The sequence below is a fragment of the Peromyscus maniculatus genome, chromosome 9 (genome assembly GCF_049852395.1).
Source record: "Peromyscus maniculatus bairdii isolate BWxNUB_F1_BW_parent chromosome 9, HU_Pman_BW_mat_3.1, whole genome shotgun sequence".
Taxonomy (NCBI): Eukaryota; Metazoa; Chordata; class Mammalia; order Rodentia; family Cricetidae; genus Peromyscus; species Peromyscus maniculatus.
This window is the reverse complement of record NC_134860.1, coordinates 30,933,538-30,960,586: the sequence shown is the minus strand read 5'-3', so window position 1 is coordinate 30,960,586 and position 27,049 is coordinate 30,933,538. Positions and strand designations below refer to the sequence as shown.

General features: G+C 40.2%; 1 protein-coding gene across 14 annotated transcripts in view; it reads left to right on the top strand.

Moving 5' to 3' along the window:
- Positions 1–27,049, top strand: part of Pxk (PX domain containing serine/threonine kinase like) — an 82,471-nt gene that overhangs the window by 26,051 nt on the left and 29,371 nt on the right. For 9 of the 14 annotated variants that reach the window (XM_076544553.1, XM_076544558.1, XM_076544552.1 and 6 more), the window contains 5 exons: positions 957–1,004; positions 11,061–11,247; positions 24,606–24,683; positions 25,124–25,197; positions 26,119–26,193. In XM_076544553.1, the coding sequence (XP_076400668.1) occupies positions 957–1,004; positions 11,061–11,247; positions 24,606–24,683; positions 25,124–25,197; positions 26,119–26,193 (462 nt within the window). Of the gene's footprint in view, positions 1–956; positions 1,005–1,598; positions 1,700–11,060; positions 11,248–24,605; positions 24,684–25,123; positions 25,198–26,118; positions 26,194–27,049 lie in introns of those variants that run through there. The other 5 variants (XM_076544557.1, XM_076544556.1, XM_076544564.1 and 2 more) reach the window with 2 other exon arrangements.

Below are 27,049 nucleotides of genomic sequence, written 5' to 3'. Positions count from 1 at the left end.
GTCTTATTTATGGTTTCTAGCTGTAATAAAACAAAAAAGACCAAAGGCAGCTTGGGGAAGAAAGGGTTTATTTCACCTTACAGCTTATAAGTCCATCACTGAGAGAAGCCAGGACAGGAACATGGAGGCAAGAACTGAAGCAGAGGCCATGGAGGAGTGCTGCTTATTGGCTTGTTCCTTATGCCATGCTCAGCCTGCTTTCTTATAGCACTCAGGACCCATCCCATAGTGATAGACCCACAGGGAGCTGGGTCCTCCCACATCAATCAATAAAATGCACCACAGGCCAACATTTTGGGAACATTTTCTCAATTGAGATTCCCCTTTTCACATGATTCCAGCTGGTGTCATACTGACATAAAAGTAACCAGCACACCAGGGCTAGTGGGATTTGGCTGTGTTCTAAGCAGTAATATCAGTATAACCAAGAAACGACACAGGACACAAAAGCTGGACTCTTTGCCAAGATGTGAAGCAGTTTTACCTATAGGAACAGACTTAGTCTCCAGGGGAGGTGGCATTTCTACTGGATGAGGTTTTATTCCTGACAAGGACAAATGACATCAAAGCTGTCTGTTTCCTTTTGTTTTCATTTATGCTCAGTAAACCATTTTTTTTCTTTTTGTAAATCATTAATCTACCCTCTCCATGTACTCAGTTAATATGAAAGATATTTGAAAGTCAATTTGACTTGAAACCAGGACAAATTTTTTTTTGCTATTTAATTCTTGCTGATGCCTTGTGAATTTGGCCAGCATTAACCAGCTTACTGCAGCCCAGGCAACCTTTGGAAGACAGCTATGTGCATTTTCTGGGCTTATCAATCAAAGTGAACACTAGGCAGCACTGCTTGACTTGGTACAAGTGCTCCAGTTCTGGAGCACCAGAGAGTCCCAGGTCAGGAGGTGGAGGGGGTGCTCTGCTGAATCAAAACACCACTGTTTTGTCTTTTACAGATTGTTAGAAGATACAGTGACTTCGATCTACTTAACAACAGCTTGCAGGTAAATGTTTCAAAATATTGGTGACACACATTGGTTGCTTATGATGTCTTTTGGTTAGAAGTCGTATAGATAATCTCCTTTTGTGGATGAGGACTAGTGGTTGCTAGAGTTCATGCAGGTGTATCTGGGGCTCTCTCCTTTACTTTCCTGCTGGCCTCCTCTGCAGTTAGCACTGTAGATCATCATTAAATCGTAACAGTAGAGGGTCTTTTTCTGCTGGACAATTTCTCTGAAGTACACCTTTCTGAATCTCTTGGATTCTAATATTCTTTTTTTTTATTTTAATTTTTCAGTACAATGTGGTGGTATTGTGTTTCCCAAAATATTGTGCACCCTAATAAACTTATCTGGCGTCAGAGACAGAACAGCCACTAGATACAAAGGCTAGAAAATAGTGGCACTCACACCTTTAATCCTAGCATTCCAGAGGTAGAAATCCATGTGTTCAAGGATACAGCCAGGCATGGTGACTCACGCCTTTAATTCCAGAAAGCGAACCTTTAATCCCAGGGAGTGATAGCAAAAACAGAAAGATATATAAGATGTGACCAGAAACTAAAAGCATTTGGCTGGTTAAGCATTTGGCTGGTTAAGCTTTCAGGCTTTGGAGCAGCAGTTCAGCTGAGAGCCATTCAGATATGAGGACACAGAGGCTTCCAGTCTGAGGAAAGAAGATCAGCTGAGAAGTTGGCCAGGTGAGGTTAGCTGTGGCTTGTTCTGTCTCTCTGATCTTCCAGTGTTCACTCCAATACTTGGCTCAGGTTTGATCTTATTAATAAGAACATTTTAAAATTCGTGCTACAGAACAGGGTTTCTCTGTTTAGTCCTTGTTGTCCTGAAACTCACTCTGTAGACCAGGCTGGCCTCAAAGTCAGAGATCTGCCTGCCTCTGCCTCCCTAGTGCTAGGATTAAAGGTATGCTCCACCACTGCCCAGCCAAATTCTAATATTCTAACTTGATGCCCTTAATCAAAAGAAGGAAGCTATGCAAAGGATTTGTCTAGAAAGACAGCCGTTGCCACTAGTTGAAGGCTCTTAGATAGGCTTCAGCACCATCGGGATCCCTGGCCATGTCAAGTCTCTCCCTGGCAGACTGGTCTTCAAGGGACGTGGAGTACTAAAGACTGTCAGGCTTGTGCCATTCCTCAAATGTGAGCAGCAGTGGAAACCTTTCAGTGTGAGCTGGAGTGCTTAGTTGATGACCAGATTTGCTGGGAGGCAAAGGACTGTTCCCTTTCTTAGTGAGCTAGCTATCTTATATGCTTGGTGACCTCTGATGGTGTGCACCTAGATCAGGAGAACTTCTGGATAGAAAGCAACATAATGCTTCCTTTTCCTTCATACAGCCATGTTTTATGTCAGACTTCAGAAAATGGTATCAGTAGAGCCCAAACATTACTTACTGAAAAGCATGAGTACTTTTTCTTCTGCAGTTAGCCCCAGAATCTGCAGGACACTGTGTAGTTGCTGTTGGTTGTGTCTTTGATCCTTGCTGTGTAGTTCTGGCGACCGAGTGCAGGCCTTTCACATGCTGTCACGTGCTCTCTCTGCCCTGAGCTGTTCCTTCAGCCGATATTTGGTTTTAATTTTAGTATGGCCAGTTGAAATCTCTAGATAATAAACATGTTGACAGAGATTGAATGATTGTTATTTTCTTAAGCTAAGTCTTGCCAAGTACTGGCCTGGAACTTATTTTTGCTTCAGTGTAGTTTTGCTTTTTAAAATTAGTGCTTCTGAGATGCATCTTATTTCAAATGCAGATATCCACATACTGTGTGTGTTTCTGGGGGAGGGGATATTTTGAGACAGGGTTCCATTTAGCTTTACTATGTAGCCCATTATGACCTTGAAATCCTCCTGATTCTCCTGCCTTCTCAAATGCTGGAATTACAGAAATGGGCCACCACCTGGCAGTGAGAGCTTTTCTTCATCCAAGTAAACAGAAGAAAGTACATGCAACTTTTTGGCAGTGAAATAATTTTAAGACAACCCCCAAAGGACTCAGAAACCTCAGAATGAAACTCTGATTGTGGTTTTCAGTATCTGATTATTCTCTACAGATAAATGGATTCCTGCTGAAGAAGAGAAATATAATCCTGAGTATGGAGTGGATCTAAGTACAACAGGAACATACTTTAGTGAAATGACATTTCAGAATGTAAATTTACATGCCACATGATATAATTACCTGAAATGTGTAGAAGAAAGATTGGAAGGAAATATGCCAAAATGTTAACACTGATGACCCCCAGGAGGCAGGATTGTGGGTTATGGGTCTTTTCCCCCCTAGCTCTTTATAATGTTTGGTACTTTCCATGTTCTGTTAAAATGCATGTAAACTATATAAGTGAAAAAAAATAGAAGAAAACTGTTTTCCAAAAATTTTTATGGTTATATTTCACAGTAACAACACAGAAAAAATAGCATCGTATTTCAAATAAATGCAATGTCAAATTAGCAGCCAGCCAGGGAGACCATGCAGCAATGAAAAGGGAAGGAAAAAGGGGCTGAAATGGTGGGAAAACCCAGGCTCTGGCCTGGTTTCAACCTCAGATCAGCCATCTCTTAGGTCTCATTGTCTCCTTCTCAAGTGAATGGTTGACTTCTGTGGTCTCTCCTACTCCAAATGTTTTATGATTTGTATTTGACTGCCCATTGTTGACCTTGGATAACTTATTTTATGAGATAAATTAAGGGTTGTTGAGAGGTTAGAACACTGGCATATGATTGAAGATAATTGTTAAAATCTGATGATGGAAGGAAGGAAGGAAGAATGACCAGTTTGGAGGTTTTTCCTTCAGATAAAAGCTGGAAACATTGGTAGAGTCTGTGTGTAGTTTAGAAGCTTCTACTAGGCCAGAGGACCAGCTTCAGGTTCCATTTTGGGGACTTTCCAACTCTGCACCTCACACTGAAGTCATTATGAATGGAACTCAGGAACTTTTCTGCTGGCTTTGTAGTTTGCCACCCTGCTTCCCCCTTTAAGGGAAGTTGTTTTGTATTTTGTTATTGTTTGTTTTTTAGAGGAGCTTAAAGTGGGAGCAGATAGGGCACATTCAGGGGAAAGCTAGCAAAGTGAGATTTGTCCTGGCTTGAAGTCACCTGTGTGAAGGTATCTAGGGAACCAGTGTCTTAGTGACTGTCACCCTATGTCCATAGGTTCCTCTTTTCTTCCATCTAAGATTTATCTTCTGAGATAAGAAGGTTTACATCACTAGAGAAAGCTGAAGGAGATACAAATGTCCCTTGGATGCTAAACTTGTTAAACATCAGGTTTAAAAATTAGCACCCATTGCAGTTTCAGTACTTTGGGGAATATTATTCCTCTGACACAGCAGGGACTGTATAATCATAGTGTGGGTAAAAGAACTCTGATGATTTGGGAAAACTGACACAATATCAGGCCTATCAGTACTTCCCTAATGTGAAGTGAAGTCTGAAAAATTAGACTGAGATAACTCAGTGGTTATCTCCCCAGTTAAAGCATTTGCTGTGGAGCTGTGAGTCTCTACAACCCATGCAAAGGCAGGTGTGGTGGCATTGGTCAGTACTCCCAGTGCCCTCTAGAGTGATGAGAGGCAGGGATAGAATTCCCAGCTTGTGGACCAGCTAGCTTGGCACATGAAGCAGGAAGAACTAAAAGGCTCTTGCTCAAATGAGGTGGAAGGTGAGAAGTGACACCCAAGATTGTACTCCTGCCTCCACACATACATTATGACACCTATACATCTGGGTCCACACACATACACACTATGTACACACAAAAGAAAGTTAAAAAAAGTTTGGTTGAGGCTTGGAGCTCTCACCATTCAAGACAGACATTTTAGGCTGGAGTGTAGCTCAGTTGGTAGAGCGTGCCCAGAGCTATGGGTTCAGTTCCCTGGCACCACATAGAGTATGGTATTGTGGTACACACATATACTTCCAACATTTAGGAAGTGGAGGCATGAGGATCAGGCTTGAAGTCATTCTCAGCTACCTAGAGAGTTGGAGACTACTTTCTCAAAACAAACAAAAGACAAACATTTTATCAAAAGCATTTTTACATCCCCACCATGAATGGGAAATAGCCAAAATACTGGTGTTTGAATCCAGCGCTGCCATATGGGATGGTGTAGGATTCAGTTGTATGGATCATGCAGTCATATCTGCTCATAATAAATACATTTTTTTTAAAACCCTTGCATAAAAATCATTGTAATTAAGAAAAGGAATGTTTTTCTTTTTTAGTTGAAAAGTGTAAATGAATATGATAAATAATTCATCACAGAGAATAAAAAGTAGCAACCTACTCCTAGAGATAGCTATGTTCTCCAGTATTACTCTTTAAGACAGTTTTCATGGGAGCTAGAGAGATGGCTCAGGTTAGGAGCACTGGCTGTTCTTCCAGAGGACCTGGGTTTGATTCCCAGCAACCACATGGTGGCTCATAACCATCTACATCTCCAGTTCTAGGGGACCTGAAGCCCTCTTTTGGCTTTCATGGGCACCAGGCATGCATGTGGTACACAGACATAAATGCAACAGAAATAGTTATACACGTAAAATTTTTTAAAATTAAAAAGCTTTTGAGGAAAGAAAAAGATAGTGTTCATTCCCATATATGAGCATATCCACATGGTTTATACAAAAGTAAGATATTTTGTAATTTCATAAGATATTTTTAAAGGATGGCACCAGTTATATTTTAGGCTATAGTAATATAAAGCATTTGTAATCCTTTCTGCTCCTGAGCTACATCAAATAAAATGATTGGTATGCTGAGTGATGTGCTTTCTTTGTACATATGCATTATATTTAACAAATAAGAAACTGTAATCACTTCTTGGCCTTTCTGCTGAGGTCAAATGAAGAAATTGTTTAGATAAAGCTTAATTTTATGAATGAGGAAAACCACTTGAAATTTAAGTGTCTTCTCTGGTGACAAACTGTGCTATGATAGAAATTTATCCTAATTGTGTCTGACACATTTTCATAGTTATACAGGAGAAATAGGCAACTTAGAATTGTCAGCTAGCTGTGTTTTCCCATCATGTTGTGCTCATGATTTTCTGTTGCTCTGATAAAACACCGTGGCAAAGGCAGCTCATAGAAGGAAGTTTATTTTGACTTAGCTTTCCAGAGGGTTAGAGTCCCATGATGGTGGGGGCAGCATGGCAGCAGGTTGCAGGCATGACAGCTGGCAGCCAGTTCAGAGTTCATATCCTGAAGTACAAGCATGAAGAAAAGAGAGCAAACTGCAGGAAGGCTGCAGGCTCTCAAAACCTGCCTCCAGTGACATACCTACTCCAGCAAGGCCACACCTCCTAAACTTCCCCGAACCGAACCACCAACTGGGGACCATGTGTTTACCACATGCATGAGCCTATAGGGGTGATTCTCATTCCAGCCACACACATCTTATATCATTCATTTGACTGTGTCATTGTTGCGTGAAGAATCTAGAGTGGAACCTGAGTTAAGTTTGCCCCTGTGAATAGCTTACTATGCATCCTTTTCTAAACTTAAGATGTCTTTCTCATTAGGCCTTACCCTCAGTCATGCAATATGAATATCATTTGGATTGCTGCTTTGTTTTTGTACAAGTGTCAAATAGCACTATAATACTGCTCTTTGAAATTGACCTTGCTTTGTTTTTTCAAGTTTAAAAATAGTCTCAAAAGTTTGAAGTGGTCTGGAAAATGACAGGAGACTGAGCACCCACATTTACCTTTTCTTCCTCCCTAGCTATTGTAAGCAATAATAAGTTGACTACACACACACACACACACACACACACACACACACACACACACACACACATGAATGTATACCTTCAAGGACAAATAGAAATGCAGAAGTAAAAAACATAACAAACATTTTAGGTTGAAAATCCAAATGACAGCTAAGTGTGGTGGTGCACAACTTTAATTCCAGCACTTGTGAGGCAGAAGCAGGCAGATCTCTGCATGAGTTTGAGGCCAGCCTGGTGTACAAAGCATGTTCCAGGACAGTCAGGGCTACACAGAGAAATCATGTCTTAGGGCTTTTATTGCTGTGAAGAGACACTATGACCATGGCAACTCTTCTTTTTTTTTAATAATTAAAAATTTTAAAGCACTCATTAAGTCACAACAGTGATTAATCCTACAACTGATGTAGATTTAACATATATTCTAAATACAAAATTTATCCACTTTATACATTGCCACTGTATTCAACTGACTGAATAATAATTTTTTAAAATAGAAAAAAGGATTTAAAAGTCTGAAATGCAGGATTTTTTTTCCTGTCTGGTATGTATCTCCTCTATTCAGGCATAAGTTCCATTTTTAGTCAGATTTCACCTACAGAAATTAAAATTCAAACAAAAAAATTCAAAATATAATTATTATGAATTTCAAGATAGTGATAGCCAGAGCTTCGGCTAAGCCGTGGGCCCCTTTTGAAAGAGAGGCCTCCTGAGTGTGCTGGTTGTGTTCTCTTGAGGTTGTTCCTGATTGCATGTTTTAGTGGTACATTTTTCTGTCCATTTGTCTTACAAGCAATACACCACAGCAAAGCAAAGCCACAGGGGGAAAATATGTGTTGTTGTTTTCTTGAGGAATCTACTTAGCCAAACACTGCAGAGCCTGTAGCTCTGTAAATGGCTTCTCTGTGTCAGCACTTCCTGGGTGCCATCCTACTTCATTCCGTCCTCCGTGTCAGCACTTCCTGGGTGCCATCCTACTTCGTTCCGTCCTCATTCCTCGATAGCTACTCCAATGACAAGGAAGAAAGAGCACCCAGTTTCTCTCCTGTTAGGGGAGCAGCTAGCGCCCAGCCTTTTCAACCTCAGAACTCATTTGTTAATACGTGTTTATCTACAGGAGTAGCGTGCATTCATGAACACACATATATTAGACTACATATCGCATACGTCTATAGGCCTTGTTTTCCTACTGTTTAGATGAAGGTTCCCCCTCCCCCTGTTTGTTACTATATAGCAGCTACAATACAGTTTAAAACTTGGCAGTTTATGCTTCAATCAATGTGACTAAATATACCTGGTAGCCACCACATAGATCCAGCTACAGAATGCATAAATCTTCAAGAATTTAAGGCCTCTAATAATCAAAAACTGCCTATCCTCCCACTACATTATAATTGCTATGACCTGTATCACCATAGATTAATGCCATGGCAACTCTTATAAAGGAAAAAATTTAATTGAGGTGGCAGCTTATAGTTCAGAGGTTCGGTCCATTATCATCATGGCAGGGAGCATGGTGGCCTGCAGGCAGATGTGGTGCTAGTTACATCTTGATGAGAAGGCAGTAGAAAATGGTCAGATTACACTGAGCAAAGCTTGAACAAAAGAGACCTCAAAGCCACAGTGACACACTTCCTCCAACAAAGCCATACCTCCTAATAGTTCCATTCCCTATGAGATTATGGGGGCCAATTACAATCAAATTACCACATTCCACTGTCTTACCCCTATAAGCTTGTAACAGTATCATAATGCAAAATGCATTTAGTCCAACTTCAAAAGTTCACATAGTCTATCACAGTCTGGACAATGTTCAAAAGTTCAAAATCTCTTCTGAGATTCATGCAATCTCTGTAATCCCCCATAAAATTAAAAATTAAAAAAAAAAAGAAAAACCAAACAGATCATATACTTCCAACATATAATGGCAAAAGATATATATTACCATTCCAAAAATATAGGGAAGGGAGCATAGCAAGGAAATACTGGACCAAAGCAAGACCAAAAGCCAGCTAGGAAAATCCCAAACTCTGCATCACTATGTCTGATGTCAAAGTGCTCTTCAGATCTCCAACTCTATTTAGCTTTGTTGACTGCAACACACCTCTTTCTCTTGGGATGGTTGCACTCCCTGTTAGCAGCTCTCCTCAGCAGCTATCCCACAACTATGGCATTTCTAACATCTTGGGTTCTCCAAGGCAATCCAGGCTTCAACTTCACAGCTTCATGCAATGGCCTCTCTAGGCCTCCATTTAGGGGCACCCCTGACACATGCCTGGCCTTTGCAGCTCAGAGGCATATTCCATTACCTACTTCTTCTATCCTTAACTTTAAAGCTAGAACCATGTGGCCAAAGCTGCTAAATACTGCTGCTTGCTGGAGCTTGAACGTGGCACCCTCATTTAATTACATCTTCACCAGCTTTCTGTCCTTCACTGCCTAAGTTTGGCTGTTCTAAAACTACATTTCTAGACTAGGCTGGCCTCAAATTCAGAGATCTGCTAGCCTCTTCCTTCTGAGTATTGGAATGAAAGGTGTATACCACTATACTCAGCTCTAAGCTTTTCTTTAGTTCCTTTTCACAAATTGGAAAGTTAGCTGAGTGGAATCTTGCCCCTGAGATCACAACTCCCTTTATTCCATTTCTTAATTTGTTTATCTCTTGAAGACAGCACTTAAAGCCATTCCTTTTACTCCTTTTGATTATAAATTTCCATTAGAGTTATCATTTATAACCATATGACAGAGTCTACACTAGTCTTTTCTGAGATTTCTTCTGCCAATGGAATTAATTCAAAACTCTTCACTTTAGCCTCAGGTAGACTCTTTCAACAAAGGTACTTTCTTCACCAAAATATTACAAGAACAATCTCTAGGCAACATACTAAAATTCTTCTCCTCTGAAACCTCTTGAAGGAGCACCCACAGTTCAAATAACTCTTGGCATGACTGTCTTCCATGCTCCTACTAGTATGGCCCATTAAGCAGTGCTTAAAGCATTCCACTGCTTTTCTAACCCAAACTCCCAAAGTCCAAGTTCCTCCAAACAAAAACACAGTCAGGCCTATCACAACAATACCCTAGTCCCTAGTACCAACTTCTGTCTTAGTTAGGGTTTTTATTCCTGTGAAGAGATACCATGACCATGACAACTCTTAAAAAGGAAGACATTTAATTGAGGTGACAGCTTACAGTTTCAGAAGTTCAGTCCATTATCATCATGATAAGGAGCATGGTAATATGCAGACATAACATGGTGCTCAAGAAGTAGCTGAGAGTTATACATCTTGCAGGCAACAAGAAGTCGACTGAAACACTGGGTGGTATCCTGAGCATAGGAAACCTCAAAGCCCACCCCCACAGTGACAAACTTCCTCTTCTATCATGGCCATACCCACTCCAACAAAGCCACACTTATGATATTATGGGGGCCATTTACATTGAAACTATCACAAATCCTGTCTTAAAAAAAAAGTCATATGTAAGAAGGCAGAATTGTGAGGCAGGAAGCAGATAACCTCATAGGATCCTATTTATATCACAGAACCCAAAAAAGGCTCAGCAGTTGCTATGAATATAATTGTAAGGAATCATTCACCTAGTGTAAACATGGTAAAATTAGATAATGTGACTATAAGCAGGAGACAGGCTGTGCAAGGTAAGGTCAGAACTATGAAAGAGAACTTTTTTTTTTTGTTTCTCAAGACAGGGTTTCTCTTGTAGCCTGGAACTCACTCTGTAGACCAAGTTGGCCTTGAACTCAAAGATCTGCCTGCATCCTGAGTGCTGGGATCAAAGGTATTTGCCACCACTACTCAGCTGTGAAGGAGAACTTAATCCCGTCACTCATCACGAAAATATTAGAAATACTGCCTGAGAATGAAGAGTCAAGACATACCAATTTGGGCATTCTCCAATGCCAAAAGATGAGATGAAAGGACTGCTATGGCTGTTCCAAGGTCTAGAGAGCCTGGTCCATGGGCTGTGGAGGATGTAGTTCCACAGGACTGCTAGTGCTAACTTTGTAAAAGCAAACTACTTCTCTTGGTACTATATATAATAAATATACCAATAAAACTTTGGAAAAAGTAAAAAAAAAATCAGTTACTATGACTAGTATATAATTTTATCAATCATGAGATTTGTAGTTTTATATATAAAATCATATATATATATTTATATATAAGATTTCTAATCTTCAAAGTCTATATTGTTTTATATTTAATGAACTATGATAGTTCAGGATTCAGATATCAAACTTACTTGTGAATCACACAACTATAGCTCCCCTTCTCTTCCTCCCTTTTTTCCTTCTGTTCTTTCAGATTGCAGGCCTGAGTCTGCCTCTTCCTCCTAAGAAACTGATTGGAAACATGGACCGTGAATTCATAGCTGAGAGACAGAGAGGCCTGCAGAACTACCTTAATGTCATCATGGCAAATCATGTCTTGTCCAATTGTGAGCTGCTTAAGAAGTTCCTAGACCCGAACAACTATTCTGCAAACTACACTGGTAAGAAACAGGGTCTGTGAGGTGCAGTCATGTGGGGCCCCAGCTCAGCAAGAGATAATATATGGGAAAACTCTACTTTCACTGGGGAAATGTGTACATTTGTAAAAAGAGTAGTATTTGTTTGCAAAGACTTGCTTGGTTGTGATTTTCTATACATTTATAGGAGGGACATAATTTCCTTCCAAAATATTTATGATTCCTATACAAAAAAAAACATAGGTGAGAAACAGTCATGTCTGTGTGCTTCTGGTCTGCCTGTTATCGTCTCTTTGGAACAAAGGAGACAACCCACAGTAGTATACAGAGCAGCATCAATCTGATTTGTGTTTACAGTGTGTAATATGCCTGGTTTTTCTTTAAGTTGTCTTTAATGTAATATTTGATTTAGAAGGGCTGTTTGTGTGTCCCTGAGGATCTCGTGTGCCATGCACAGAGGGTGGCTCCCCAGGATCAGGGTTTTTCTCCACTGCTGGTTACACACAAAGTCAGCTTCAACTATGCAAGCCTGATGTCAGCAGAAGGAAGAACTAAATAGCTACTTCACTCTGGTGTGGCCTTTAGAAACCATTAAAACTACTGTAGACCTGCCCTGATAAACAGAATAAACAGACTGTTTAAAGCCAAGCCATACTTTAAGGTTTTCTAAATGGAACTCTGGTTGTTAATTTCTTTTTTTTTTTTTTTTTTTTTGGTTTTTCTCTGTGTAGCTTCCGTGCCTGTCCTGGATCTCCCTCTGTAGACTAGGCTGGCCTCAAACTCACAGAGATCCACCTGGCTCTGCCTCCCGAGTGCTGGGATTAAAGGTGTGCGCCACCACCGCCTGGCGTTAATTTCTTGTTAAGGGAATAGATTCTGTTATTGGGTCTTTAAAAACATTGTTTTTAAGCTAGACTCATTCCTGTAACTCTAGTACTTGGGAGGAAGATTGCCATAAGTTTAAGTAAGGACATTCTAGATTATATAGTAAGTTCTAGAACAGCTTGGGCAGCAAAGTGATATACTATTTCAAAAATGCTAAACAAATAAAAATTATTGTATTTGAATTAGTAGGGAGACTCTTCTCATTCCTGTTTGAGAGGGGAGACCTGGAAGCCTATTTCTTGTTAGGTACCAAACCCTTCCAGTGCTCAGGCTGTGTACATGTCAATCAGTCTATGTGGAGTCTGTGAGGCTCTTGGCTTGTCTCATGCAACTGAGTTTGAGCTCACTGCTCACAGTGAGGTTCTCTAGGTTCTCTAACAAGGTTTAGTTGGCATCACAGGAACTTGTCCAAAGAACATAATTGAGGCCTTACACAGACCTGCTGGATCAGGAACTGATTTTAACAGGTTGTCGGTGATTTGCATGAGCATTACAATGTAACAAGCCTTGTTTAGAAAGTGCTTAATTAACATCTTCTAGTGGATGTCCTGCAGGGCTAAGGAAAATGCTTCTCCAGAGTCTAGCCAAGAAAAAGTAATGTGTATTACAAATTAATTTACTCTAGGTTACAAGGTCAAGCATTGTATGATTACAAGGGTGCCATTCCTTCTTTCTTAGTCAAAAGCCTGTAGACACCGGGCTGGAACTCAGAAGAGCTTCAGTTTTGCCACTGCCTTTTGACCCTTTGATTTCTTTCTCCAAGTATCACCCTGACTGTTCCAAAATTGTCAGCAGGTCATCTAGATGGCTTCAGTCCTCTTTATGTTTTGTTATCATTATCTCCTAAGAGTGTCTGCTGATGCTCTTGTGAGGGCAGGTAATGATAACATCCATTCATCCAGCGTCAATGACATGCCGCACCATATGCAGGGTGGGCATAAAGCACGTGCATTCCTTGTATTTAAAGAGCTTGGACCAGAAGAGTGATAAATCACATGGGGTAGACACCAGAAGGCATCTTTTTTTTTTTTTTTTTAACATTTGTGGTATTCATTGATTACATGAATCCTCCAAACCTCTATGGTCAGCTAGTGGCTAGCTCAGCCCTCTGACTCCAAGTAAGCTTTGTCAGAACACAAACAAAATATCACACAACGTGTGTGTGTGTGTGTGTGTGTATACACACAAATGCATGTGTGCATATGGAGGTGAGAAGTTGATGTCAGGTATCTTTCACTCTCACCCTTATTATGTTTTTTAAGACAGTGTCTGTCACTGAACCTGAAACTTGTCATTTCCTAGGCTGGCTGACCAGCGCACCCTAGGGATCCTATCTCTGCCTCTGCAGCACAGGATTTCAGTGCTGACCAATGCCTTTGAGTTTTCACATGGGTGCTTGAACTCAAAATTCAGGTTCTTATGCTTACATGGCAAGAATTTTACTGAATGATTCATCTCCTAGTTCCCAACTGTCTTATAGACTAGGAAACTAAGGTCCTCAAAGAGGTGGGGCTTGCTTAGACCCTGCACAGTTGTTTGACTCTGGTCCTGTTAGAATATTTCCAAATTAAAATGCTGTTTGGCTTTTAGAAGTTTGTCTGTTTTCTTTCTGGTACCATCTAGGTATCTTGATCAGGTTTGTTTTCTCTGCCCGTTAAAGAATTAAAAGGCAGGAAAAATCTTGAGTGAAACATAGAACAGCAGGGAAAAATCTTGAACACAGTAGAGGTGAGGAAAGGCCTCTGTTAGGGGAGAGGAAGGCCACAAAGAGAAAGACCCTCGGCAAAGCTGAGCTGAAGCTGTCTTTCCTTTAGGGTGAGGGGGTTTAAGAGTTTTTAAGGGGTCCTCTTCCCTAATTCAGGGTTGGTCAGGGTGATAGGCCCACAGCCTTGATGTAAACATATCCTGATCCCGCCTAGAACTTGTCTGACCTGTCCACAGGCTAAAGGACCTTTTAAGATTTGTCTCGGGTAAGGCATGCGAGGAAGGTGAAACTTTGCCATTTATTACCTACTTATGGCCCCTTTTTCTGTCTGTCTGGCTATCAGGGATCTGTCTAACTCTAGTCCCCTACTTCTTCCTTTCCTCCCCTAAGTTGTACTGTCTTTGCTCTTTCCTGTCCCTCCACAGGAGAGCTGAAGGTTAGGGGTGCAAAGCCATTGTGGCCAGAGTATAAGGTGGTCACTAGGAATTCCTACCCAAATCCAAAGCCACCAGAGTGTACCCACTGTCCCACTGTAGGAGGACTGAGTCCTGAGATGAAACAGTAGCTGAGGAGACTGATTTCTCTCTTTGAATGAAATATCAGAATTTGCCTTGCTTCTAAGTTGGTTTACCAGCTGCCTCAGAAGAGGGAAGCACAGGTTACTTCTTCTTGCCAGCTTGGGCAACCCACTCCTGAAACTTGCAGCATGGCCCCTGGCTCCTTCAGGCTGTCTACTCGCCCCCCACCCCCATAACATTTTGTACCTCCCTAAGCAAGACCAAGTCTCCCTTCAAATGTGGCTGATACCCTTGTCTCTTCTCAGCTTCCAAATTATCTGGTTACTGCCCCTCTTCAGCAAGATTTGAATTCTTTGTTGGAGTTGTAATCCAAATCAGCATAGCCACTTTTTCTTGTCTGGAGCATACTGACTGGGACTCTTGTTTGTGAGGGACTCTGTTCCTAAGCTGAGTCCTGGGGGTGGGCAGCTAGATATAAAACATTCCAGAGACCTGCCCAATCTGTAATTACTGGGCCTTTTTCTGGTTTTATCTAAATGACCAAGCCTGTAGTGGTAAAAGCATACATGTACCCTTAGAAGAGGCTGGGGGAGGGAGGAACAGACCAAGCAATGTGGAAGTTCCCTTTTAGTCCTAAAACCTCTGATTAGTGGTTAGGAAGGAGGGTCCCAGTTCAGAACAAAGGCAGGATGTTCTGTAGGGAGTGCAGGCTGTAAAACTCAGCAGTAGATTGGGGGTCTGGACTGCCCTGTGGGCCTGGAGGAGTCTTTATTCCCTGAAGTCAGCCCATGGGGCTAGGATCTTAGAGTTCAAAGGTTGGGCACAGAGGGAGACCTGGTACCTCGGAGTCAATGGAAACTGGAAGCCAGGAGGCAGTAGGATGGACTAGGGGCTTGGTTCCCATTCTCTGTCTTGGTCTTTTGTTTCTTAGCACTTAATTGAGTAGCTGTGTTTGCCAATGTCTGTCCGGGCTAAAGAAACCTTTTTTTTTTTTTTTGGTGCGGAGGATAGTGGGTGGAGGGAGGTTTTGAGACAGAGTTTCTCTAGCCTTGGCTGGCATCAAACTCACAGAGATCCACCTGCCCTTGCCTCCCAAGTGCTTGGATTAAATGTGTGTGCCACCACCACTCAATTAAGAAACAACAATTTTTATTTTAATTCCTTTTTCAAGACAGGGTTTCTCTGTCTGTCCTGGAACTTGCTCCTTAGACTAGGCTGGCCTCAAACTCAGAGATCCACCTGCCTCTGCCTTCCAAATGCTGGGATTAAAGGCGTGCACCATCATGCTCAGCTAAGAAACAACAATTTTTAAAAGCAGCAAAATTTAAAAATAAGTATTAGAAAAGAGAAAATAGTAGAAGGCAAATGTATTCCTTTTGGAAGTCTGCACATTCTAATGGTTGGAATGGGAGGTCCCACATCCATTGGCCATGTTTTGAATCTTTAGTTCTTTCTTCATCAAATATTAATTGAGCAGTATTATATATGTCAGATCCTAAGTGTACAGCAAGGCCCATAGCACTTATGTAGGGAGATTTCTCTGTTACAAAGTAAACAGGGTAAGAAGGTGCACCAGGCCTGGAGATAGAGAAGGGCTTCCCAGAAGCAGTGATGCTGACAATGGGATCTGAGAGGCAGTGGAGGATAGCAGGGTTGGAGCCAGGGGCCAGTACTCCAGGAAGAAGTACCCAGGGTAGGGGGAATTAGTATTTCCAAAGGACTCTAGGCTTTACTTAAAAGTTAAAAGATGTCCTCTTGGCAATGAAGAGCAACAATGTCTCTTCATTGTTTACAGCAATGAAGAGAGCAATCCTACTTCAGGACATGCAAGGTCCCTGAGGGACAGATGCCCTGGAAGTTTGTGAGGAGGAGGAGGAGTTGGGAGTAGAGGAGCAGTAGATTTCGGCTCTTCCTGAAGGTTTAGCTGGTCCTTGTGGAAATGCTGATGCTGGGGCCAGGCCAGAGGGGTTGTGGGAGGCAGAGCTCAGTGTGGAGGGTGAACCAAACATTGTGGGCCATGAAGCCAAAGCCAGATAGACACTTGCTTTTAGCAGCTAGGTTTTGGTTTGGTAAGGAAGTGGGAAGCCAGTATGGGCTTGCATACAGAGGGAAAGTTTAGGATTGACGCTGAATCTGGGAAGAGAGGACATTAGTATCAGTCACCATGCAATTTTTTATGATAAATAACAGTTCAGTGAAAATTTTCTTTCTTGAGCTCTCTGACCACCAAAATTTAAAACAAAAATCTAATTCCCAGTCCCCAATTTATCAGGACACATTTATCCCATCCTGTTTGTCCCTGTTACTTCTCCATTTCAAAAACAGTGTGCGACACGTAGTTGAAAGGATAAAATGTGGCCAACTGGGTACCTTCGGCAGAGCCTGCCAAGGTATGCCACTAAAAGGACATGCCATGCACAACAACAGAGTTGTTAGTGTGAGAGATTTATTGGGGGAGTCGAGAGGGGGAGAGTGAAAGAGCAAAAGGCAGGAGAGAGGCAGACAGACAGACAGAGAGAACAGATTGACAGCAGGGCCCTTTTAAAGGGTGTGTGTGCTGCACAGCTGACAATGGAAAGACACCACAGACGCAGGCTGGCCACCATTGTGGGAACTGACATTAGTAACATGCAGTGCATTGTTGATTGATGGTTTATGAGTCACTTTAGTTTTGAACTGTTGTCCTATGTAGTTTCTTGAAGTGGCATTGTAGTAAACTAGAAATTTTTTTTCCTGATTTTCTCAAAGTTGATATGGATACTTTTACTTATAATAGTTTCCTTTTTAATTTGTTTTTAACTTACTCTTTGGAAATGGTAAAAATACTGTATCAACATTTATAACAGAGGCATAGCATTCTCAGAGTTACTAAAAATTGATGTTCTTATTAGGAGCCCCAGCCCTTCCCATAGTCCTGTGGCATCTTAGAACAGCTAAGAATGTAAATAGAATGTAAATCTAACAGAATTTGACAATGTATGTGTTTCCTCTGGGATATTTAGGGGATGCTTTACATAGTGAGTCAGTAAACAAACAGCCAACTGTTGTCTCCTGCAAACTTCTTCACTCATAATGCTCTGTAAAATATGCAGTGATAATGTTTGCCAAGCTCTCAGCAATTCCAGGAGAGAATGTTGTTTTGACATATGGAGAGAATTGTGGTGAGTCCAAGTCTCACCAGTCTCTTTGGAATGTAATTAATGCTAAGCAGAGGTGAAATTCCCGGTAATTTTTAAGATTGCTATTTGCTTTCAGGGATCTGGAGTGGCTTCACTTACTCACTGCATTGAGAGGAAATGGTATCCGGTCATATTTTGGAGAAGATATAAAAAGCGATTATTCTGATAGTTTTGAATACAGTGAACTTGAAGGAACTTCTTCTTTTCATTGTCTTTGTTAAAAGGGGAAATGTTTGCATGATAAATGAACAACAAAAAGAGGATAAAAAAAATCTGTAAGGAAACAGGCACCCTGTACCACACCACAATTGAGCCATGTTGTCGTGAAGATATATTTCTGAAACTCTGGCTTTTATTTCAGCATATACTTAGAGCTAATCACTTCTTTGTTTGTGAATGCTACAACTCCACAAGAAATAAAGATGGGATGAGTATCACTTAGAACATGCTGTTTCATGTGACCTTATAATACTTCTTGAGTCTTGAGCTTTCATTGTGGCTTACATTCCTGGTTTAGCCAGCTAGTTTACGTACTTTAGATTTCCTAGTTTTAAAAATATGTCTGTTTTCACATGATTAGTAATCTTATTTTTGCTCTTTAATAGTCCTTTAATTTTAGAGTAATTTTAAGTTTTCAGAGAAATTGCAGTAATAGTGTCTATAGACACCCCTCACCTACTTCCTCCAGTATAGCATCTGAAATAACCATGGCAAGTAAACCGGAACTAAGAAAGCACTGTTGGTACATTACCATTAAACTTAGGCATTACTCGGCTCTCAATAGTTTTCCTAGGGTCCAATCTAAAAGCCTACATTGTTTTTAATCTTCCCCTTTTTGATCATGAGTTTGTTTCTTTGCTTTTTCTTTCTTTCTTTCTTTTTTGGTTTTTCTAGACATAGTTTCACTGTGTAGCCCTGGCTATCCTGGAACTCTGTAGACCAGGCTGGCCTTGATCACACAGAGATCTGCCTACCTCTGCCTCCCAAATGCTGGGATTAGAGGCATGTAACACGAATGTTAAATGGTCTTTTAATAAAAAACAAAACAAAACAAAAAAAAGCAAAAAAAAACTGGTGCAGATATTGGGGTAAATGCTGAAACAAAGGAACAAGCCACTGCCATGTCTCACCTCACCAATTCCATGAATCCTCGAACTAAAATCCTCTGAGTCCTCACCTGAAAGCCTCCAGCCAAAAAAAGCCTTTAGTTCCTGTCTCCTCATGCTTTATATACCTTTCTTTTTTTTTCTTTTTTCTTTTTTTTTTCTTTTTTCTTTTTTTGGTTTTTTTGAGACAGGGTTTCTCTGTGTAGCTTTGTGCATTTCCTGGAACTCACTTGGAAGCCCAGGCTGGCCTCGAATTCACAGAGATCCGCCTGGCTCTGCCTCCCGAGTGCTGGGATTAAAGGTGTGTGCCACCACTGCCCGGCTTTATATACCATTCTTGCTGGGATTAAAGGCATGTGATTCCCAAGTACTGGGAATAAAGGTGTCTGCCACCATTGTCTGACTCTGTTTCTCTCCTAGTCCGAATCAATCTCATGTAGTCCAGAGTGGCTTTGAACTCACAGAGATCCAGGCGGACCTCTGCCTCCCAAGTGCTAGGAATAAAGATGTATGCCACCTCTGTCTGGCATCTATGTTTAATCTAATGGCTTTTTCTGTTCTCTGATCTTCAGGCAAATTTTATTAGGGTACACAATATATCACCACATTTCCCCTTTTTGTCTAAAATTATAAAAGAAGGTTATAACTAATACAAGAAAAGCTATATACAAGTATAATAACTATATACAGTATATACAGTCAAGAATTATATTAACAATGTCCAGTCCATTAACATTTGATAAATTCAGAAAAAATACTCTATTATTTATCCTATTTTGGTGAATCCAAAGTGTTGTACCTAATTCATTTTCTGTCCTAACTTGTATTACTAACCGAAAACTATCTTTTGATGCCTTTCAAACTTTACACTTGACACTTCTTTAGTGAGTTTCTTTTCTGAATTTGTTAACAAGGAAAACTATAACTATCTAGTATTCAACTCCCTCAGAGACCTGAGAAGCAAATAATATTACCTAAGTAAGCAGGAAGTGCAAACAAACAACTTCCAAAAAATATGAAAAATGATAGAAACAGCTGGCTGCCTGGACAGTCACCTAAGGTTCCTCTGCAACATTGTGGCATCCATCTTCAGCCTACAGGCTTAACATATCTGACAGACTTTTCTGTGAAGCAAGATTTTCTGAAGGATTGTCCTACCTTGTCTTGGCAAGGTTTGTGAGTCCTTTCTTTTGTGTCTTGCTTGCCCATTCGGACTGCATACTGTCAGCATTTGATGTAAGGGCATTTTCTTGCCTAGTGCTAACTTTTGCCGCAAAGAAAGTAAACTCCATATGGAGTTACTCCGATGCCCATCATTTCCTCTGAAGTAGATTGATTCTGCCAGGAGCAGACATATCCCATAGTCACAAAAAAAGAAGAATCTATGTTATTAAAACATCTTAAGGGCTGGGGATTTAGCTCAGTGATAGAGAGCTTGCCTAGCAAGCGCAAGGCCCTGGGTTCGATCCTCAGCTTAAAAAAAAAAATCTTAAATGCCATATTCTCTCAAATATTATTATTGGACCAGCCTTAATAATATTCTTCCCAGGGGGTCCAGAAGAGAAACTATGAACGGTGAGAATTGTTTTCAGGGGAAAGAATCTACGTACACCATGCTTTTTGTCCTCTATGACAAAATTCTATCTATACAGCTTCAGCTCCGTCCTCACACTCAGCTCCTCTCTGTGCCTATTTTTCCTGTCCTCATAGTTTCAGTAAACTCCTATGCTTTTGACCTCATCTTCATCCTCTGTTCCTTCGTCCTCCATCTTTCCTTCCTCGCTCCTTACTCCTGGCTCTCAGAAAACTCTATAAGAGATCTGCCTTACCCTTTACAGAATCTCTGTCTTCCTCTCTTCTTTCTGGCCACATGGTTCTGTCTGCCATCTGCAGAAAAACTACCTTCTCCTTTCTCTCCTAGCCACTTGATTCCCTGCCCCCAGGAATTATGCTTCACTTTTTACTCCAACTTTCTTTGTTCTGAGTCAGTAGCTCTGGAATGCCACTAGGCCAGAAGACAAGGGATGATCTCAGCTTCATTTACACAAGAAGCAAAGCTATGCATCTATAGCCTGCCTGTCTCCTAGACTCAGCCTGGGAGTTTGTTACCTAGAGGATCAGCAGGTCTGAGAAGCTGAACTGTTTGCCAATATGGTCTAGTAGTAGTATATGGGCCCACAAGAATTTCATAGCAGAAGACAGCTGAAATATTAAAAAAAAAAAAATATTAAACAACACCAATATCGGTGATAGATGACTTCTTCTAGAAAAATTCCTTGAAATTTCTAGGTATAACTTTATTATTTTTTTTTTTTTGTTTTTTTTTTTTGGTTTTTCGAGACAGGGTTTCTCTGTGTAGCTTTGCGCCTTTCCTGGAACTCACTTGGTAGCCCAGGCTGGCCTCGAACTCACAGAGATCCGCCTGGCTCTGCCTCCCGAGTGCTGGGATTAAAGGCGTGCGCCACCACCGCCCGGCTGGTATAACTTTAATATACAGCTGAATCTCTATAATATATTCTTGCAGCCCGGAAGAATATTCTGCAGATTTCTGAAGTGTTTGGAGATGATCTATCTAAAATATATCTGCAGCTGGGTGGTGGTGGTGCATGCCTTTAATCCCAGCACTTGGGAGACAAAGGCAGGCAGACCTCTGTGAGTTTGAGTCCTGCCTGGTCTACACAGCAAGTTCCAGGATAGACTCCAAAAGCTACACAGAGAAACCCTGTGTCAATAAACAAACAAACAAATAAATAAAATAAAGTAGATCTGTTTGACCTTGAAAACATACCTAACCTGACTATAAATTAGATTGTAATACCTAACTACTAACTTTCATTTCTTTATATCCTAATTAATTTGTGATAATACCTTTCAAGGACTAGCAATTTGCATTATATTGTTAAATGAACTGTATAGGTACAATATCTTCAACAAGAGTAGAAATATATGTACAGTGAATTCTAACAAATTAATCTCAAATTTTTATCAATATACACAATTTGTGTATAATATACAAGAATCCAATCCAGTGTAAATATTTAAAATTAATAGTTGCTTTTTAAAAGTAAATTCAATAATCTACCTTTTTGTCTTATCATATTTATACTCTCTTTTTTTCTTTTCAGCGTAGATTCAATAATCTATCCTTTTATCATATCATTTCTATATAATACATTTCTATATCATATCCCCCTTTCTTTTTTTTAGAAAGTGATTGACTATAACCAGTAACAATTTTTAACCAACCCCTAAAACAAAGACAAACATCCATAATCCATTTTTTGGGAATGTGGGTGTAGTTTTCTAAGCTACTTCCTGATGATTGGGGACACTGGTAGTCTTATGGGAATACAAAGAAAATTGAGGATTATGGTCAGTCCTGACTGGAGTAGTCTGTGAGGCTATATCATCTCAGCTAGCCATCTTGATATTGTCCTGAGCAGTTTGTACTCTAAAGCTGATCTTTGGGTGGTGTTTGTCAGCGTGGTGGCATTATCACTGTCCTGATGGAATCATTATTGTGGGGTCTCATCATCTTTTTGGAGACTTGAAAGTCACTGTTAGGTGTGGTCATGGTTCTTTGCAGAAAATCTTTTTCATGGGCCATTTTTTTCTGGATGATTTGTCCTTTTTCTTTAGATGTCTCATTTGTCCAGTGGTCTTCAGATTCCTTAACCTTCATTCTCCTGAAAGACAAAAACAAAACCCTTCCCCAATCCTAACTTTGGGGAGGTTCCATTTTCTAATTTTTATCAGTTTTGATTCATAGTTTCTCTTGATTTTTTTTTTCTCTCTTCTATAGCTGTGCTATCATCCAGAGTAGTATGGTTTTTTACAATAGGCATTAGGTTCTTTAATTACTCTGGGATGGAGTTTCTTCCATGGTGACAGGAAAGGACTGAATGGAATTTGACATGGGGGCCTGTGAGAGGCCCCTCCTGGTATTTCTTGACACATTCATTAGTCCAGTGTCTGCCTTTGCCATACCTTCTACATAATCCAGAAGGGAAGGGCATTCTGTTGGGATTATTCCTTGAAAAAACATTGTTTCTAGGAATGCCCTGTTTACAGTCCCTTTTTAGGTGACCTTGTTTTACGCAATTGAAATATCTGACATTACTATTTTTCTTCAAACCTCTGGAAATCACCTCTTCTATCCAAGTATTATCATGGTCATGAGATTCAACATTTATTGTATCTTGAATCCATTTCTCCAAGGTTGCCAATCTTGCTTTTAATGGCCTAATTACCCTTTTGCATTGTGTGTTAGCATTTTCAAAAGCCAGGGATTCAATTATTGTCTGTCTAGCTTCTGAATTTGGTATCATTCTAGTTACTGCTGATGTCAGTCTTTGTAAGAAATCAGTGAAGGTTTCTTTTGGGCCCTGTATAACTTTTATAAATGATTCAATTTTCTTTCCTACTTCTTCAGTTCTGTCTTAAGCATTCAAGGCTGCCATGTGGCATAAAGCCAGGGTGTGGTCATCATATAAAGACTGTCTTTGTATATAGGCATAATCACCTTCTCCAAGAAGTTGATCTTGGGATATTTCAATAGCTCTAACCCTACTTCATTGTTCAATGGTCTTAACTTCATCTTTCCACCAGGTCCTCCATTGTCATTGGGGACTAGCCTCCAAAACTGCTGTAACCAAATCTCTCCAGTCTTGAGGGATAATTCTATTACAAGTTGACCACAAATTTAACATCTGCTTCACAAAAGATAAATGGATGCCATATGAGACTATTGCTTCTTTGAATCTCTTCAAATCTAACATTTGCACAGGAATCCATTCAGCTCATACACAGTCTTGGGGATATCTGTTATTTGGTAGTTCCTGTAAGGTTACTAGATAAATTAAGGTTGTCTGTTTGAAAGCCTTAGGCTGTTTCTCTGTAACCTTATAATGCAATGCTGAAATTAGTTCTTCAAATTTCTCTATCTGGGTCTGATTATCTCTATGATCTGTTATAATAAGTTTTTCTAAAGCTTTTATCTTGGCACTCATGTTAGCCAGCTTTTTAAATGATAAAACAGAAATGATCAAACAAATAATATTTATAATTGACATTACATAAATCCCATCAACATTAATTATCCTCTCATTTAATTGTTCCATTTTCAGACCATAAATCATATTATCAAACAGAGAGCAAACTTCCTTCATTGTAATAGTGTTTCCCATTTTTTAATGTGGGGAAAAAACTTTCTTTTATCTAATTCCTCCCTTTAAGAAATCCCAATTGACTCACCAAAATCGCTGACTATGACATTTCAGATAATGGTGTGACAGCAGCCCAAGGAGGGGGCCCAGAGAAAGCCAAAACCCACCAGGAGAGGAAAGAAGTGAACGATCCAGCTGTCTGCACAAGGAAATGTGCAAAAGCATCTAATTTCTGTGGTTTTTGGAGTCCAAAAACCTATAGAGTTTGCTGCAGAGAGGCTGCCACAAAAACATAGCCAGCAAAGGCAGAGGTCCGCCTGCATCTCTATAAGTTCAAAGCCACTCTGGACTATATGAGATTGATTTGGACTAAGGAGAGAAACAGAGTCAGACAATAGTGGCAGACACCTTTATTCCCAGTACTTGGGAATCACATGCCTTTAATCCCAGCAAGAAAGGTATATAAAGCATGAGGAGACAGGAACTAAAGGCTTTTTTGGCTGGAGGCTTTCAGGTGAGGACTCAGAGGATTTTAGTTCGAGGATTTATGGAATTGGTGAGGTGAGACATGGCAGTAGCTTGTTCCTTTGTCTCTCTGATCTTTCAGCATTTACCCCAATATCTGTATCTGTACTGGGTTTTATATTAAAAGACCATTTAACATTCATATTACAAAGGTGTATACCACTACCACCCAGCCTTAATTACACATTTTTTAAAAAAGAAGTCTATAGACTACAGGGTTTCATTTGTATGAACAATATGTGAAGCCTTTGGTCTTTCCTAACACATCTGACTAATGGATTTCTACAATATTGTTACAGAGATCGCCTTACAACAGGTTTCCATGTTCTTCAGATCAGAACCAAAGTGGGAGGTGGTAGAACCACTGAAAGACATAGGTGAGAGGCTAACCTGCCCATTCTGCGAAGACGTCACAGAACTGGACGCCTAGTCATCTCATTGAAGCTCTTTACATCTGTTAACTTCATATTCCTTGTACCTCTCTACTGCCTGAAGTATTGTCCTTAACTTTTAATACCTATTAACCTTGGTTAAAGCTCTGTCAGAGGGCTAGGGTACTGGTAACTTTCAGACCTCTATTCATTCTTCAGTGGTCATTTTCAGTGTCTTATTAACCTTTCCATAAGTATAGTAATTTCTTTGTTTATTATTTTTACAGTATAGCCTTTCCATACAACATTGTTAAGTGATTGGTCTCTACATAGCTGTGGCTAAGATTGCTAAATGTAATTTTGATTAACTATTTAGTGTCAATAAAATTTATATCAACTGTAGCAAAAATGCTGAAACTATAAGCACCTTTCTGCTTCTGTGGCAGGTTGGAGGATAAGGAAGAAATATTTCTTGATGAAAATTAAAAATCAACCAAAGGAACGACTGGTGTTGAGCTGGGTAAGCTAACTCTTTTGCTTTAGTTTATTCCAAGAGATTTAAATAATATACCGAAAGAGAGGTTTTTTGTTTTGTTTTGTTTTGGTTTGGTTTGATTTTTTGAGATAGGGTTTCACTGTGTAGCCCTGGCTGGCCTGGAACTCACTATGTAGACCAGGCTGTCCTTAAACTGACAGAGATCTACCTGCCTCTGCCTCACGAGTGCTGGGATTAAAGGTGTGCACCACCACTATGAAAGAGAGTTTTGGTAAGAGACTCTCAGAACTGTGCCAAACTCTAACATGGTAATATGAGAACTTTCTCAGTCCCACTTTGCAGAGGGCTGTTAAAAACGCCTGGCTATACATTTGGTCAAGTAATATGTGTTCAGAAGGATGTAGGAACAGTCTGGAATTAGGGCTGACAGTTTTGGAGTGGCCTCCAAAGAAAGCTATTGGGCATTACCTCATTCTTTTCTCTCTGGGAGTTCTAGTGACACATTTGGTTATAGGATTGGATGAAATCCTGGTCATATCCTGGCATTCGTATGTATATATACTACCTCTCCAGAAAAGGCCTTGAAGCAGCAGACTTAATATAGTTTCCATATTTGATTTATACTTAAGAATTTGGGGGCTGGAGAGATGGCTCAGCGGTTAAGAGCACTGGCTGTTCTTCCAGAGGTCCTGAGTTCAATTCCCAGCAACCTCATGGTGGCTCACAGCCATCTGTAATGAGATCTGGCGCCCTCTTCTGGCCTGCAGGGATACATGCAGACATTACACTGTATAATAAATAAATAAATAAATAAATAAATAAATAAATAAATAAATAAATAAATCTTTAAAAATATTTGTATAAATAAAATCAGGGTGAAAGACATAAGGACATCTTCTTTTGGTGAACAAAGTGGTGCTCTGATATTTCTTCTTGTATTCCCAGGCTGATCTGGGCCCAGACAAGTACTTGTCAGATAAAGATTTTCAGTGTGTAATCAAACTTCTGCCTTCCTGTGTGGTAAGTACAAGTCCTCCTTGCTAATCAAAGCCAGTGTTTTCTTGGGAGGGAACCTGGATAGAAGAGCTGAAAATACCCTATAGGCTCAAGAGAATGGAAAGGTATAATGGCTATTAGTTCAGACCAGAAGTGTGCAGGGCTACTCCCAGAAACCTGAGGCCCTTTATTAAGCCAGCGTTTGTGACATCTTCATATCCCATCAATTATAGTAATTGAAATGTAGTCTAAATGTAGTCTTTGTATTTTAATCAAATACCAGAGTAGGAAAGAGGCACTTGTCTGAACCTCTTGTTGTTCTTTTGTTTTATTTATTTATTTATTTATTTATTTATTTATTTATTTATTTATTTATTTATTTATTTATTTATTTATTTATTTATTTTTTGAGACAGGGTTTCTCTGTGCAACAGAGCCCAGACTGTCCTGGAACTTGCTTTGTAGACCAGACTGGCCTCGAACTCACAGAGATCCACCTGAGTGCTGAGATTAAAGGCATGCACCACTACCACGCATGAACCTCTTGTTCTTACTGAGTTTTTGATCAGTGGGACTCCCAAGGTCTCTTTCTAGCCCCAGGCTAATTGTTCAGACCTAGGTAACCTGGGTGAAGAAATGGCAAAATAGTCACTTTGCTGTCTGAGTTACCTTTAGTTACCTGTTACAGCTGGCCTTTAAGGAAACATGTATTACTTATACTTAATACACAGTCTTAATCTAAGGCCTTTGTTGGAAGAAAGGACACTGATAGACTCAGAATATGTACAGAATGTCTTTAGCAAAGACTGAAGTCTGGCCTGCAGGTGGGTTAATGTTGACATCTATTCCCTGTTTTCCACACTCTACAGGTAGTTGCTTG